Source organism: Pelophylax lessonae (genome assembly GCF_965119305.1).
Source record: "Pelophylax lessonae genome assembly, chromosome: 9".
NCBI classification, from domain to species: domain Eukaryota; kingdom Metazoa; phylum Chordata; class Amphibia; order Anura; family Ranidae; genus Pelophylax; species Pelophylax lessonae.
In genome coordinates this window covers 136,384,523-136,401,573 of record NC_138776.1, presented here as the reverse complement: position 1 = coordinate 136,401,573, position 17,051 = coordinate 136,384,523, and the positions used below count along the sequence as shown (strand labels likewise).

The window sequence follows — 17,051 nt, the reverse complement described above, 5'->3', positions numbered from 1 at the left end:
CCAGCCTAAGGCTGGCCATACATTATACAATGAACACAGAGAAAAATGGCCCGCGGGACTTTGTATGAGGTTGGTGCTATTGGCTGGAGATTAAATGAATACCACAATAAATATGTAAAAAAATATATAATTTTATTGCATTGTATAGACAAGTATAGCGAATAATGATAGCATGTAAAAATATCACATAGCATAGCTCAATGGCTGTAATAGCATAGCGTAATAACATGTACAATATTGGACGCTAATAGGTATCCTGGTGTAACCACTTGGTTTAGATAATAGCCTAGATGCAGTAATAGTATTATCTAAACCAAGTGGTTACACCAGGATACCTATTAGCGTCCAATATTGTACATGTTATTACACTATGCTATTACGGCCATTGAGCTATGCTATGTGATATTTTTACATGCTATCATTATTCGCTATGCTTGTCTATACAATGCAATAAAATTATATATTGTTTTACATATTTATTGTGGTATTCATTTAATCTCCAGCCAATAGCACCAACCTCATACAAAGTCCCGCGGGCCATTTTTCTCTGTGTTCATATGCAATTTGGGATGGAGGCGTGCTTGGGCGGGAACCAGACCATTGCCCTCTTTTTTTATACATTATACAATTTTCTTACAATTTTCTTTAGAATTACCTTCAACTATGTAGTACAAAGGCCTGCCTAATTGAATACAGTTTAAAGTGTTGTTTAGTTTTGACCTCATATTATATGGTTTTTGGTAATTCTAACAGAAAATTTAATATGTATGGCCAGCCTAAGATACAAGTCAAATTTCTGGCATCCCCTGCAACAAAAATGTCATTTTTGGTGAAATACTCCCAATAGGAACACATCTAAAGGAATGCAGACCCAGCAGCTTTCCTCATTAGAGCCCTGCAGCTGCCACAGCTGATAGATAATTACGAAACTACTCCCACTTGACCCACTCAGCACAGAGGAACAAGCAATGATTTCTTCAGAATAACAAAAGGTAGGAATCTGCAACAACGTTTGTTAAAATCCTTGCAATGTACAGAGATCACCCAGAGGGGAATATTTTTTTTCTCAACAAAAGTGGAGTTGCGCTTTAAAGTGCTATGTATATTTTACATAAAAATAATTCCTTACACCAGACAGTGGTTTGTTCTCAAGCCGTGTTTCAGTGTTAGTTTGACAAAAAAATTTGGCTTTTTTATAATGGCAAATTTGGAGGCACTGCTTCTGAGCAGCACAAACCAAAAACAACTATTTAATTATTTTGGATAATTATTTAATTACAACTATTTTATTATTTTGGTTTTTCAAAGCAAATTCCCCCATCTATCCATGTCTCCATACTTTATTTTGTTGAGAAATTGCATTAAAAAACAACCCCCTAGTGTTTTTTGGCCATGGCCATCTTGAGTAAGGGCAAATGATTCATGTAGCATTGACTTCCTTTGATCCATCTGCCCTTAGCTTGGGAATGCATGCAGGCAAATGCACTTAGCTGAGAAAACCCCTCCTCCCCTCCTGAAGATTTCTGGGATGTATGGCATGATTTGCCTAGGCCAGAAATCAGGAAGTAACTGAAGACATGTAAAAAAATAAAAATAAAGTTTAAAACCAGTATACATGATATACTTTCCTATCCATTTTACTAATGCTAGCAGCATAAGGATTAAAAATAATCAATGTTGATTAGGAGAGTGAAGTTCCAACTTAACACCCTATTCACACATCAAAGTTTACATGACAACTCGTACCCCATGTTTTCCAATTATAACCATAAAGTCACAGTGACTTCAAAGTAGTTTATTCACTACCATGGTCTGACTTTCATGCAACTTGGCCATAGACTTCAATGTTAACCCTCAAAAGTTGCATGAAAGTCATACCTGAATGTTTAACATGCAACAGGGGGTCCGACTTTGCAGAGGGACAACAAGTCACATCCAAGGCATACCCATACAAAGTTGCCAAGTTTGCCTGCATGGGATCCACAGGTATTCCATGCCTCCATGTGCATGTAGTTCCATGCATGTCAGTTGCTGCATGGGCAGAGCTGTTCCTCCAAATTTGACTTCCGTATGGGTATGGATTAAGAATCAGTCCCCACATTCTAGAAAGTCACGTAGGATCATTTTACATGTATGTTTAGCAATTTCCAGAGCTTTTTTTTTTTTTTTTTTTTTTTTTTTTTTTTAAAAAGGCTAGAATACATATAAACATAAATGTATTTTATTTTTGTCCATAGATAAACTTTAAAAGAGAAGTATTGACTTACACTTTATACTCACCTAGGTGGATGCAGCATTGATCCGATCTTGCTTCTGTCCCTCGCTGGCCCTGCAGTGAGAACTGAATGATCAAACACTGCTGATCTCTCAGTTCTCCCCCTCCTCTCTGAGCAGAGCGCCATGACCGTTAGTCACTGGCTCTCTGCTATGACTCTCCAGCACTGATTGTAATGCTGGGCTGTGGAGGGGGCGGAAGGGGCTAGCTCAGGCTCTCAGCGAATCGCTGAGAGGCTGAACCAGGTGTCAATGCAGGCATTTGGTTGGATCCTGACCATATGGTCGGAATCTTTCCCGAGCCTGGACCAGCTGGACTTTAGCCCGCTGTCTGCTGAAAATAAGTCACAGGAGTGCAGAGCAAACTGCACTCCTATGACCTGGGAAGGTGTTACCGCTCTAGCGGTCAGTACGCCAAATTACACCTCCACCCCGCAAGCAGGTGCTGGCTCTGCAGTTCAAGCGGGGGAAAAAAAAAGTTCTGGATGGCCGCACTCCAATTGCAAACACTTTTTATTGTTGTAATAAAATCCATACAGCATAGAAGCATTGGAGACACTGTTACAGCAACCACTGACGCGTTTCACACCCTTCACTCGTGCTTAATCATAGCTGACAGAAACCTTAAATGAACAGGCAGATATATATGCATCAAATAAGCCGCAAACCAATTTGTTTACTGGCTGAATCAACTGCCAATACGCCACCCATAATCGTGTGGTTAATGAACTCAAATGGGCGATGTATTGGCGAAGAAAACAAGACCAGATCATCCATATAGGGGCCATAATCCCATCCTCTCACCAAAAACACCATCCATATAAACATATGATGTGAAAATGAAATAAAATAAAAAAAGTATATAGATAAATGAAGATACCCTAGTACCTAGTCAATATGTATATACAATAAACGAATCATTCGTCATAGTGCATGGGTACAATAAATGTCATATGGCATATTCATCATCATTTTTCACTTTCTAACAACAACATATGTATAAAAATGATAACGATAAACGTTATACAAAAAAAACTCTAAAAAATATGTACGGAATTTAAAACCATTAAAGCGGTTGTAAACCCTACGAAATAAAAAAAAAAAAAAAAAAACCTGCAAGACAAAGGCATAATGAGCTAGTATGCATCGCATACTAGCCCATTATGTGTAACTTACCTTAGAACGAAGCCCCGACACGGACCCCTGGACATCGCTGCGGGCGCTGCCATGATCCCTCGCCGCCTCTTCCGGGTTCGGCGGCTCCGGCGCGGTGATTGGCTGGAAGAGACGGCTCCGGCGCGATGATTGGCCGGAGCCGCGGGAGTGATTTTCCGGCAAATAAATTGAAGGTCCCCCTGGACCTTCAGAGCGCATGCGCCGCTCGTGCGAGCGGCTGCATGCACTGTAAATATCTCCTAAACCGTGCCGGTTTAGGAGATATTATTTGTACCTACAGGTAAGCCTTATTATAGGCTTACCTGTAGGTAAAAGTGTCAAAAATCGGGATACTACCGCTTTAAAGAATAATAGGGAATGTATATACAATATATAGTGCAAAAGTATACCTGCGCTGCTAACTAAGCAAATACATAAATAAATCCCAATAAATATGGTGTATAAATAATCTGTGTAAGGTGCTAGTGCTCAACTATAAACACACATTCCTATATCATAATCACAATCAATATATAAAAAACCATAAAAATACAATAAGTACAAATTTTATCACGTGTAAATAAATATCAAAAAAGTCTTTCAATAAAAGACGTGCTTAGATAGTGACAATCTTTGTGCAAAACATAAGTCCAAAGTGCTGCGTGCTCATAAAAAGAAGTGCCGGTGCTCTCTCTACACGAGTAGGTGCTCCCCTCCAGGACCCCTACTCACCAGAAGCCAAATAATACACCGCTTTCAGAATATCCTTAGATAGAACGAGCCTTAATGGACCATCAACTCAATCAGCTTTCCTGTAGGTCATATCATCCAGGTATTGCTCAAAAAAATGGAAAGAGATACTGGCATCGTGAAGTATGTAATCACTTTATTCGATGCACACAATACAAGATACACTTACAATGTGACAAAGGTTAAAACGCCTAAAAAATCATCCCACGGGTTGCCAATCCAAACGGCTATACTCACTCCCCGTGTCACCGTATGTCGGAAGATGGATGTAGTTTGGCGACGTACGTACTCGGACGAACAGCTTGACGCGTTTCGCTCCGCACACAGAGCGTTATCAAAAGCTGGATGGAGGGGAGCACCTACTCGTGTAGAGAAAGCACCGGCACTTCTTTTTATGAGCACGCAGCACTTTGGACTTATGTTTTGCACAAAGATTGTCACTATCTAAGCACGTCTTTTATTGAAAGACTTTTTTGATATTTATTTACACGTGATAAAATTTGTACTTATTGTATTTTTATGGTTTTTTATATATTGATTGTGATTATGATATAGGAATGTGTGTTTATAGTTGAGCACTAGCACCTTACACAGATTATTTATACACCATATTTATTGGGATTTATTTATGTATTTGCTTAGTTAGCAGCGCAGGTATACTTTTGCACTATATATTTTACAAAGGTACACCACCTTTTATACCAGCAGCAGCCCACTATACAGTGGTATCAGAAAAAAAAAAAAATTGTAATCCTCAGCGCTAGCCTACAATCCTTAATGTATATACAATGTTATCAATGTAATACTCCTACGGGACCTATGGGAGAGTACAGCCAAAATAGCTTTGGTTTTACTTCTCCTTTTAATACACTAAACCAGATTGGGTTATTTTGCATAATGCTATGTAAAGCAAACCTCAGCAGTAAAAAATCACTAGAAGCCCAATGGCTATATTGGCATTTTTTAACCTGAATTACTTAATTTTTATATATATATATATATATATATATATATATATATATATATATATATATATATATATATATATATATATATATATATAATATATAACTGTTCTTGCTACTGACATAATAACCTTACTGGTTGTAGTTGCAGAGATTCTCCATTTTCTATGTATCTTTATACTAGATGCATATGGCTGCAAAATGCAGCAATTGTAGAAGACGCTTTTGTCAGAACAAATGAAGCTAGAATGTAAAGCTGGAAGTCAGCACTGCATAATTAAAGGCTGACAGAGCGCTTGTACAAGGAGCTGACAAGAGACCAGATGGCTGCCGTTGGCTGACTAATGAAAGCACTCAAGTGTGCTAATTTGGAAGTTGTCAATATGACTCAATGTCAACATAGCCATCTTAATGGGCCCTCTGGCAATCAAAGATTTTAGGATATCCTCTCGTGGACATAGTTATGGTTGATGCCATCTGTTATTAAATGTAGACATTTCTTTAAATCTCTTTGATATCTGGTGGTATTTTTTCCTCGTGTGTTTAAATGTAGGTTCTCTAATTTATTACTATTACCCCACTTTCTGTTTTATGGCAGTCAAGTAATAATGAGCAATGAATGCATTCTGTTTTAAAGACAAACGGTCCTTTGGAAGGGAAGAATGGTTTGGTAATTACCCTGAAGGTAATACAGCTTTAAGTACATGTAACATACACGATATTACCAAAAGTATTGGGAAGCCTGCCTTTACATGCACATGAACCTTAAAGAGGACGTAAAGTCTTGAAAAAAAATTATTTTTGTTTACTCGAAAAGTAAATGCATAATGTGCTAGTATGCAAGGCATACTAGCACATTATGTGACACCTGCAAATGAAGCCCGCGTCATCTCCGCTGGAGGCCGCGCCCATCTTCCTTTCGGGTCTGCGGACTCCGGCTGTGCTACTGCCCTGTGCCACGTGACGTCAATCCTGCTTATGTGCATGGGAGCCGCTGATCACAGGCTCTGAAGAAACTGCACGGGTGGCTGTTCCTTCAGAGGGCATAAGCCGATGATGCCATCGGCTGCATGCAATGTAAATCTCTCCTAAACGGTGCAAGTTTAGGAGATCTTTACACTAACTATAGGTAAGCCTTATTATAAGCTTACCTATAGGTACACACAGTATAGGGGGGTTTACAACCACTTTAATGGCATCCCAGTCTTAGTCTGTAGGGTTCAGTATTAAGTTGGCCCACCCTTTGCAGCTATAACAGCTTCAACTCTTCTGGGAAGGCTGTCCACAAGGTTTAGGAGTGTGTCTATGGGACCATTCTTCCAGAAGCACATTTGTGAGGTCAGGCACTGATGTGAACGAGAAGGCCTGGCTCGCAGTCCCTGCTCTAATTCATCCCAAAGGTGTTCTATCGGGTTGAGGTCAGGACTCTATGCAGGCCAGTCAAGTTCCTCCACCCCAAACTTGCTTATCCATGTCTTTATGGAACTTGTTTCCTTGGAACAGGAAGGCGCCATCCCCAAGCTGTTCCCACAAAGTTGGGAGCATGAAATTGTCCAAAATGTCTTGGTATGCTGATCCCTTAAGAGTTTACTTCACTGGAACTAAGGGGCCAAGCCCAACCCCTGAAAAACAACCCTACACCGTAATTACCACCCCCCCCCCCTCCACTAAATGATTTGGACCAGTGCACAAATCAATGTCCATAAAGACATGGATGAGCAAGCTTGGAGTGGAGGAACTTGACTGGCCTGCACAGAGTCCTGACCTCAACCCGATAGAACACCTTTGGGATGTATTAGAGCGGAGACTGCAAGCCAGGCCTTCTCCTCCAGCTCAGTGCCTGACCTCACAAATGCGCTTCTGGAAGAATGGTCAAATATTCCCAGAGTAAGAAAAGGGGTGGATCCGCGCTAAGGATAGAAAATTAATAACTGGCTGCTGCCTACCTTCAAAGTATAGCTCAAAGAGATATACCAAAGAAGAAAAGGAGGGGGGGGAGTGAGGTAGATGGCGCTGCCTAAAATGAATAGTAGTGGTATGTCTGGGCAAAGACGGGTGTACTAAGGCAATTCGGCAATTAAATTATAAAGACATGTAGATATCACACTGGTTCATATCCAAAACGAAACCATCAATAAATAAATACGTAAAAGTGCCAAAGTAGTGCAAAAAAGTGATAAATGCAGAGATAACGGAATATGGATGATATACAGGTCCTTCTCCAAAAATTAGCATATTGTGATAAAGTTCATTATTTTCTGTAATGTACTGATAAACATTAGACTTTCATATATTTTAGATTTATTACACACAACTGAAGTAGTGCAAGCCTTTTATTGTTTTAATATTGATGATTTTGGCATACAGCTCATGAAAAACCAAAATTCCTATCTCAAAAAATTAGCATATCATGAAAAGGTTCTCTAAACGAGCTATTAACCTAATCATCTGAATCAACTAATTAACTCTAAACACCTGCAAAAGATTCCTGAGGCTTTTAAAAACTCCCAGCCTGGTTCATTACTCAAAACCGCAATCATGGGTAAGACTGCCAACCTGACTGCTGTCCAGTCCAGAAGGCCATCATTGACACCCTGAAGCAAGAGGGTAAGACACAGAAAGAAATTTCTGAACTAATAGACTGTTCCCAGAGTGCTGTATCAAGGCACCTCAGTGGGAAGTCTGTGGGAAGGAAAAAGTGTGGCAGAAAACGCTGCACAACGAGAAGAGGTGACCGGACCCTGAGGAAGATTGTGGAGAAGGACCGATTCCAGACCTTGGGGGACCTGCAGAAGCAGTGGACTGAGTCTGGAGCCACCGTGTACAGGCGTGTGCAGGAAATGGGCTACAGGTGCCGCATTCCCCAGGTCAGGCCACTTTTGAACCAGAAACAGCGGCAGAAGCGCCTGACCTGGGCTACAGAGAAGCAGCACTGGACTGTTGCTCAGTGGTCCAAAGTACTTTTTTTGGATGAAAGCAAATTTTGCATGTCATTCGGAAATCAAGGTGCCAGAGTCTGGAGGAAGAGGGAAATGCCAAAATGCCTGAAGTCCAGTGTCAAGTACCCACAGTCAGCTTCAGTCAGCTGCTGGTGTTGGTCCACTGTGTTTTATCAAGGGCAGGGTCAATGCAGCTAGCTATCAGGAGATTTTGGAGCACTTCATGATTCCATCTGCTGAAAAGCTTTATGGAGATGAAGATTTCATTTTTCAGCACGACCTGGCACCTGCTCACAGTGCCAAAACCACTGGTAAATGGTTTACTGACCATGGTATTACTGTGCTCAATTGGCCTGCCAACTCTCCTGACCTGAACCCCATAGAGAATCTGTGGGATGTTGTGAAGAGAAAGTTGAGAGACGCAAGACCCAACACTCTGGATGAGCTCAAGGCCGCTATCGAAGCATCCTGGGCTTCCATAACACCTCAGCAGTGCCACAGGCTGATTGCCTCCATGCCACGCCGCATTGAAGCAGTCATTTCTGCAAAAGGATTCCCAGCCAAGTATTGAGTGCATAACTGAACATAATTTTTTGAAGGTTGACTTTTTTTGTATTAAAAACACTTTTCTTTTATTGGTCGGATGAAATATGCTAATTTTTTGAGATAGGAATTTTGGGTTTTCATGAGCTGTATGCCAAAATCATCAATATTTAAAACAATAAAAGGCTTGCACTACTTCAGTTGTGTGTAATGAATCTAAAATATATGAAAGTCTAATGTATATCAGTACATTACAGAAAATAATGAACTTTATCACAATATGCTCATTTTTTGAGAAGGACCTGTATATCTCACCAAGAGTTGGTGAGAAAAATAAGGTGACTGAAACCCATAGGTACAATGTGGTTGGCTATAATAACAAACCGCAATAAATAAATAAATCTAAAGTGCAAAGTGATCTCCAATGTAGTTTATTAGCAATAAATGCCAATATATAAAGTGGCTAATGCTATAAAGACTAAGTGCAAACCTTATAAGTAAATAAGGTGACTGAGAGCTGATAGATAAAATGCGCAATGTGGTAGTTGGATTATAAATAAATAATAGCAAATAACAATACATATATAAATAAAGATCCAAGGTGATCTCCAATGTAAACAATTATCAATAAATAAGGCGACTGGTGCTATAGGGACCAAGTGCATAACCATATAGCTGGAGATAAATAGAGACTAAAGTGATAAATTTAATTTTGGCTGAAAGTCCATTAGGTAATAATTGGTGTTGTTTCTAAGCAATAGGTGAGTCTTGGGGTGATCCGTTCCAGATGTGCAGGTGAGGAATACAAGGTGCTCCACACTCACCAGAACACTGTACCCCTACAGGGGTAGAAGGCATTGTACCCTCCTGGGGTGTATACAACACCTTCTACCCCTGTAGGGGTACCGTGTTCTGGTGAGTGCGGGCTTTACTGAGAGGGGAGCACCTTGTATTCCTCCCCTGCACATCTGGAACGGATCACCCCAAGACTCACCTATTGCTTAGAAACAACACCAATTATTACCTAATGGACTTTCAGCCAAAATTAAATTTATCACTTTAGTCTCTATTTATCTTGCTCCAGCTATATGGTTATGCACTTGGTCCCTATAGCACCAGTCACCTTATTTATTGCGATTTGTTGCTAATTGTTTACATTGGAGATCACCTTGCATCTTTATATATGTATTGTTATTTGCTATTATTTATTTAAAATCCCTCAGCTCTCAGTCACCTTATTTACTTATAAGGTTTGCACTTGGTCTTTATAGCATTAGCCACTTTATATATTGGCATTTATTGCTAATAGACTACATTGGAGATCACTTTGCACTTTAGATTTAGATTTATTTATTGGGGTTTGTTATTATATCCAACCACATTGTACCTATGGGTTTCAGTCACCTTATTTTCCTCACCAACTCTTGGTGAGATATATATCATCCATATTCCGTTATCTCTGCATTTATCACTTTTTTGCACTACTTTGGCATCTACATGTCTTTATAATTTAATTGCCCAATTGCTTAGTATACCCGTCTTTGCCCAGACATACCACTACTATTCATTTTAGGCAGCGCCATCTACCTCACTCCCCCCGTCCAAACATTCCCATAGACACACTCCTAAACCTTGTGGACAGCCTTCCCAGAAGAGTTGAGGCTGTTATAGCTGCAAAGGGTGGGCAGACTCAATATTGAACCCTACAGACTAAGACTGGGATGCCATTAAAGTTCATGTGTGTGTAAAGCCATGCGTCCCAATACTTTTGGTGATATAGTGTATATAGATTGGGCCTAAGTTCGCAGGTCAGCCAAAGAAAAAGTGCTATTTTAGATACCGGTAGTGTACGGGGGGGGGGGGGGGCTGAGTCAGCTTCTGGCTTCTATACATCCTAGATACTCACAGCTTGAGATCACCCTGCCATAAATCTGCTTTGCTTTAATAGCCACAGCAGATGTGAAGACCCAGGAACTCGAGCAGAGATCTGGTCAATGGAAGTTCTGAAAGATATGATGGGACTGACGGTCACTGACCCTTTAAACTAGGTGAACCGAAATGAAAGTTCCGGGGCCGAAACCAAAAATTCAGGATGCACTTTGCCAAAATCAAAATTGACTGCTTTTAAAATATATATATATAGTTTTGTAAATCATTTTATTTTATATTCAACTTTTTAATATCATAATTTTAAATTAATATTCATTTATTGTCGGCCATTATCCTCACCTTTTTAAAGCGGTGTTAAAAATCCTGCTTGCTGCATTTTTGGTGCATATTTGGGCAGCACCTCTCCATTGAAATGCATTGAAAACGCAGCAAGAACGCATCATAAATGCACCGGTGTTGTGTTTTTTGATACATTTTATGAGTCACATGACCTATGAAAAACGCACTATAAGCACGGTAAAATCTGCACCTTTTTTTCTTTCGGCACAACGCTAAAAACCCTATTTATCGGCCGAAAGTTAGGTGCAATACTACTTTAAACTTCAAAATAGCATTGCAGTATATTAAAGCTTACTAAGATCGTACTATGTAACCCTGCCCCTCTCCTCTCCTACATAACAGAGGGGTTAGGTTCTGTAGTCCCCAGAAATTGCTGATAAAAATGTAATTTATAACTGTTAGCAAAGGCAAGAGAACATACGGTGGATATAAAACATCTACACACCCCTGTTAAAATGTCAGGTTTCTGTAATGTAAAAAAATGAGACTTAAGCCCCGTACACACGCACCGATTGTTGGCCGTAAATTTTCAGCCAACGTCCGATCGGCCGATTGTCGGCTTTTTAGTATGATGCTTCCGGCAACCAACTGCGACTTTTCGGCCGAACAAAATCTGGTGTGCAGGCTATAAAATTTTTGTTGGCCGTCAGCAGAACGGCCGATTGTTCGTCAGTCAGTACAGATTTCGGCCGACAAAAATGTGATGATCAAGACTGGGCATGCTCAGAGAAAAAAAAACACACGAAAAGTCGACCAGAACATGACATCACTTCTGCAGTTGGTTGTTGTTGGCCGACAAAATTCGTGTGCAGTCTTTAGCACTTTTCAACCAGCACAACAACGCTGGACAAAAGACGGCCGATCGGTTGGCCAACAATCGGTGCGTGTGTACGAGGCTCAAGTTAAATCACTTCAGAACTTTTTCTACCTTTAATGGGACCTATAAACTGTATAACTCAGTTGAACAAGAAACTGAAATCTGTCAGCTTGCAGGGACATCTTCAGTGCACAGCCCTCCTCAGATCACCCCACAGATTTTCAGTTGGATTCAGGTCTGGGCTCTGGCTGGGCCATTCCAAAACTTTAATCCTCTTCTGGTGAAGCCAATCCTTTGTTGATTTGGATGTATGCTTTGGGTCGTTGTCATGCTGAAAGATGATTCCTCCATTCACCTCATTTTATGTGGATGGAGGAAGCTGGTCATTTTTTTCGTTCAGCCTAAGAACAGTCTGTGACTAGTGTACGGAAAGAGATTCTGTAGCTTCTACTAGCGTGGTCACAAAATCCCTAGATCCAGTAACAGATGGGTGTTGCTGGTGTCCCCAAAAGAGATAATAAACCAGTGGGTAGTTTTAGCTCAGCAGACTTCAGTTGTGCAGTGAATGAATAATAACTTTTGAGCAGGAAGACCCTTTAGGGACTCTCACCTAAACATGCACATATGTCTGGACAAATACTGGGGTAGTTAGAGGAATCATGAAGAAGAGAAAGAAGCAATTTGCTCCTTAAAGTGCTCCCCATGGTGGAGTAGGATATCTAGGGTATCAGCTCTAATGAATAAAAATGCAGCATCGATGCCTACAAACGCTCTCTCCACATTCATTTTACTTCTAGTGCGGAGCATTTCTGTACATTGTGCATCATGAAATTGTCATACTTTATAACATTATTTTTGAATTTAACTCCGTACTAATCAAATTAATCTAAGATTTCCAATGTCTTCATGTCTGTTTTGTAGTGTTAAAGAAAGAGATCTTTAAACCCCTGAAATGTGTTCACTGTTCTGTGCGGTCTCTTTGTGAACAAATGTCAATATTAAAAGCTTTTCAACTCTGTTTTTTATTTTTCTGCCCTTTGTAAAGGAATACACCAATGTCATCATAAATAATAGTGAGGGTAATTCCACCATTTTGAGTTGCCACCAGAACAGTAAGGGTAAATCTTCCAATGGGGTCACTTTTTTCCTATAACAAAGAGGGGATATCCATTCAAGGGATGCTGTGGATGATGACCGTCACAGTTGCTTGTGTTCCCAGCTAAACTGTCAAGCTATCCAATAACTGGTGGTATAATTAATCAGATGTGCAGCACTATGACAACTGCAGATCTAACCAAGACTAAAATGGCAGCTTACTTCATGTAAATTGTAACAATGTAACGGAATCGCGACCCCGCATTGTACTTGTGGGCTTCCAACAGAATACCGCTTCCTCCAGTCTGAACATAGATATCAGATATTCTAGCCACCCAATACAAAACTAGCCGTAACTTAGCTTGTATAGATCTGGAACAAAAACTTTTATTGAACAGAAACACACAATATATACCACACAGGAGGACATCCTTCTCCTGATCAGATTACCCCACCAGGTCAGGTGCCTGATTACATTATCATATGCAGATGAAATTGTGTACAGGAATATAATATATCTAAGGAACCACCAACACAAACAGCATTCTACTTTCCTCTCAGCAACTAATAGATGACAGTGATTTAATTAACTTGAGTTTATGAACTAGCAGACTTGCTGTCATCGAGCTCACAAAATACAATACACATTGCTATAAGTGTAAACCCATCCCCACAGTAGACAATAGATGTGTAAATCAGCACAATCAACAATGTGTGGAAGACAGGTGGTTGAGCTGATAATATTAGCATCTGATATGAGTCTGACTGTGCGGAGCAGTCCCCTATTGGCAGTAGGCAGCTAGGCCTTTAACATGGATCCGAGGCCTAGAGTCCCAGAGTCTTCATATATTCCTTCAGGTATATTGTTGATCAATATTTCTGTCCCATTTGAAGTAATCCAAACCACATTCTCCGTATACATTAAGTGGCTGTCCATCATTTCCTTGGTCGCCCTGTGTCCTAATAGACACAGGGTGACTTACACATAAGAGGGGCCTAGGGAGCTGAGAGAGGGATTTCTCAACCTCTCGAAGGTAAGTTGGGTTCCACTGCCCCCCCTCCCCCAACCAAAGTGACTCCTGTCACATAAAGGATTGGAGGATTCTTCTTTACCTAGACCTCCAGTTGTAATTAAAACATTCTGTCTGCATGTGTAATATGGCGGGGTTTTCCTTTTGTGTTGGTTCTGTTGTGATAAAGTTGATTCTTACTTTTCTCATACTGTATGTTGTTGAAGGTTATATAGTAAACCCTGGTATAAGTGTAGGTTGCTCTACATTTTTGCAGTGTGCATTGTGTAACGTGTTGTACTGTATCAGCTCCATTAGGTGTCCAACAACCATCACTACTGGGAGCTTCACCTACTATCTACACTCAGTCAGCATTGGCAGCAGCGGGTCTCAGCAACCCTTCCCCAGGAAACTATCAACTCACTCAGACTGCAGCACTCCAACAACATGCTGCAGCCGCCGCCGCAGCCGCTGCTCTCCAGCAGGTGAGTCAGTATTACTGTCTTTATTTTATTCAAATGTTATTGTACTGCTATTGTTACAGTAGAGTCATACAAGGCTTTTGTTGGAAGCAACCCTTTTCATGTTGTAGCTGCACCACAATATAATAATATAGATACTAGACTGCAGTGTGATGCACGTTTCAGTGTACCGCGTTGTTTACCTTTTTTTTTTTTTTTAACTTTATTTGAATCATTATGCAGCTCCTTCCAATGTGCTGAGGGAAAATGCTATATGTCTGCATATTACCACACCACCTGGCTGCATTGAAGTGTGAATAACTGTTTTCTATGTGCCCTAGTGATGCCTTGCATTGATTCTGTGCAGTAAAATGCAGGTCAACGCACTATGTGTGAAATAGCCCTATAACCTACGCACCTTTAGGCATTATCAAATCCGTATTGTTCTTTTGTGACGTGTACTTCTTTGTTTACATGGCTAAAAAGCACTACTCTCAAAATCCTTTATATGACCTAGACAAAGATCACATGGTGTACTGGAAGGGACAATAAGGCATATACACACTACAGCAAGAAGCAGAGCTTTGCACGTGTGCTGTTAAGATTATGTTACAGAGCAGGACTCAATAAATCCCAGATGCCAGGTCGCCATAGAAATTGCATCCTGGCGCTTTTCCGGGGGGGGGGGGGGGGGGGCTGGAGTGGGTGCCGGACACTGGATTGGTGGGTTTCCGAAGATTTATGATGGGACAATACACACCTGTGTGCTGCCAGTGGTACAGGGATGCCTCCTGGGTGGGTATGTACACTGGGGCAGAGGCTGTAGGGGGACTAAAAGTCCCAGCATGTGCTGTACCTTCACTGCTGACTGTGTTAGAACTACAAGTCCCAGCATGTGCTGTACCTCACTTATTACAATTTTAAATGTACTAAGTCCTTAGGGATCCTATGAAGGTTAATAGGTTTACACACAGTTATGCCTATGTCGTGCATCTAAAAAAGATACACATCGGGGCTATGTAAGAGAAGGGTTTTTGTCATTAAAAATAAAGCTTTGTTAGTTAAAAAACTGGCTCCTAACTTTTTTAGCTGGCTCCTAGATTCAAAGCAAATATGTTAAGTTCTGCAGTATAGCATAGCTAATAGACCTTTTTTTAAAAAAGTCAGTTTCCTAAGTTGGTCTTTTATTTCTTTCACCAAATCGAATTAAAATCTAGTCCGATTGAATTAATTGTAGTCAATGTCTGTTCACCATATTGGTTGAGTCTGACAGTTTGTAGTGACTGCCAATATCCTACTCTGTGGGGTTGTCTTCCTACACATGGCTTTCCAATTTGTCACAGCAGCACATTCCATTATCTAGTTAATTTGCTTTACCCTTAGCCAGCTAGGAAAAATACTCAAAGGCATAGACCTCAGTTGTTTTATTCTGCTCCTTTCAGAACTTACATCTTGAAGAGCTCATTTTTCTCTAAATGTAAATCATTACTTATTTAAAAATCTTGGCCCATTACAAGTTCTTCCCATAGACTATACATGTCAGGATGCTGTAGAATCCTCAGTTTTAGTCTGAAATTCATAGCGTATACTTCAGACCAGGGGTGTCCAACCTTTGTCCTAGGGGCCTCATGTGGCCCAAGATGGCTATGGGGGCCCAGCACAAGATTGTAAACGTACTTGCATTTTTTTTTCTTTTGGTAAAAATGCATTTACACTTAGAAAACACATGCAACCAAAGTACTGTATATGCCAGTGCATAAGACGACTGGGCGTATAAGACGACCCCCTAATTTTCCAGTTAAAACATAGGTTTTGGGCTATACTTGCCGTATAAGACTACCCCCCTACCACATGACGGGGTCTTGTCTAGCAGCCATTTACACCCACTATTTAGAAAGGAGTATAAAATGTGAACCTTAAGAGGATTAGGGCGCCAGGTTTAGGACTACCAAGCTGGCCCAAAACGAACGTTCCTAATCTGTCAGCCCGCTGGATGTGCTGTAATACTGTATGTACTGTAGCTTTGGCTACATACAGTATACTGTTACTTGACCACCTTCCAGGCTTCTGATCTCTACACAAGCACAGAGCAGACACATTGGGGTTGATTATTAAAGGCAAATAGTCTCTACATTGCAAGTGCAGTTGCTCTAGATCTGAGGAGAACATGCTAGGAAAACAAAGACTTTTTGCTTGCACATGATTGGATGACAGAATCAGCAGAGCTTCCCCTCAGATCTAGTGAAACTGCACTTGCAGTACATTTACAGTGCACATGCAAATGCACAGACTATTTGCCTTTTTGTAAATCAACCCCATTGAGCGTGGAGCAGAGTGATTTGAGTTGTTGACTTGAACAGCTTTGGCGCTTATGTTGTGAGTCTTGAGGATGTTTCTCTTCACAATGCCTGCAGCTACAAAGGTTAGTGAGGGATGGCTTTACAGCTCCTTTGCCAGTTGTTGAGAATATATAAATACTTGGGTGTCCATACAGAGGACACAGGTTCACTTTAAAATTAGTGTGTTTTATAAAAACCTGGGTAAAAACGTAATATAAAAAAAATATCAGACGAAAAATACCGCTTTCGAATCGATCGTACGATAATCTGATCATTGCACGACAGTTCATTCGATATTATCTGATCGGACAAGCACGAAAATTTTTCTCGTACGATACCAGTTTGTACAATTTTTGTTTAATCGGTACAGTTGTCGGTTCGAAAATACAATACAAATTACAGTACAACATATTACATCACTTCCAATTTTGTTTTTTTTTTATTCTGTTGTATGAGAATTTTCGTAACTTTAGT

At 40.4% G+C, this 17,051-nt stretch overlaps 1 protein-coding gene across 3 annotated transcripts in view; it reads left to right on the top strand.

The window, feature by feature from the left end:
* CCAR1 (cell division cycle and apoptosis regulator 1) overlaps positions 1-17,051 on the top strand; it is a 106,869-nt gene that overhangs the window by 20,257 nt on the left and 69,561 nt on the right. For all 3 annotated transcript variants that reach the window (XM_082268416.1, XM_082268415.1, XM_082268414.1), the window contains exon 3: positions 14,087-14,262. In XM_082268416.1, coding sequence (XP_082124542.1) covers positions 14,087-14,262 — 176 coding nt within the window. The remainder of the gene's footprint in view (positions 1-14,086; positions 14,263-17,051) is intronic.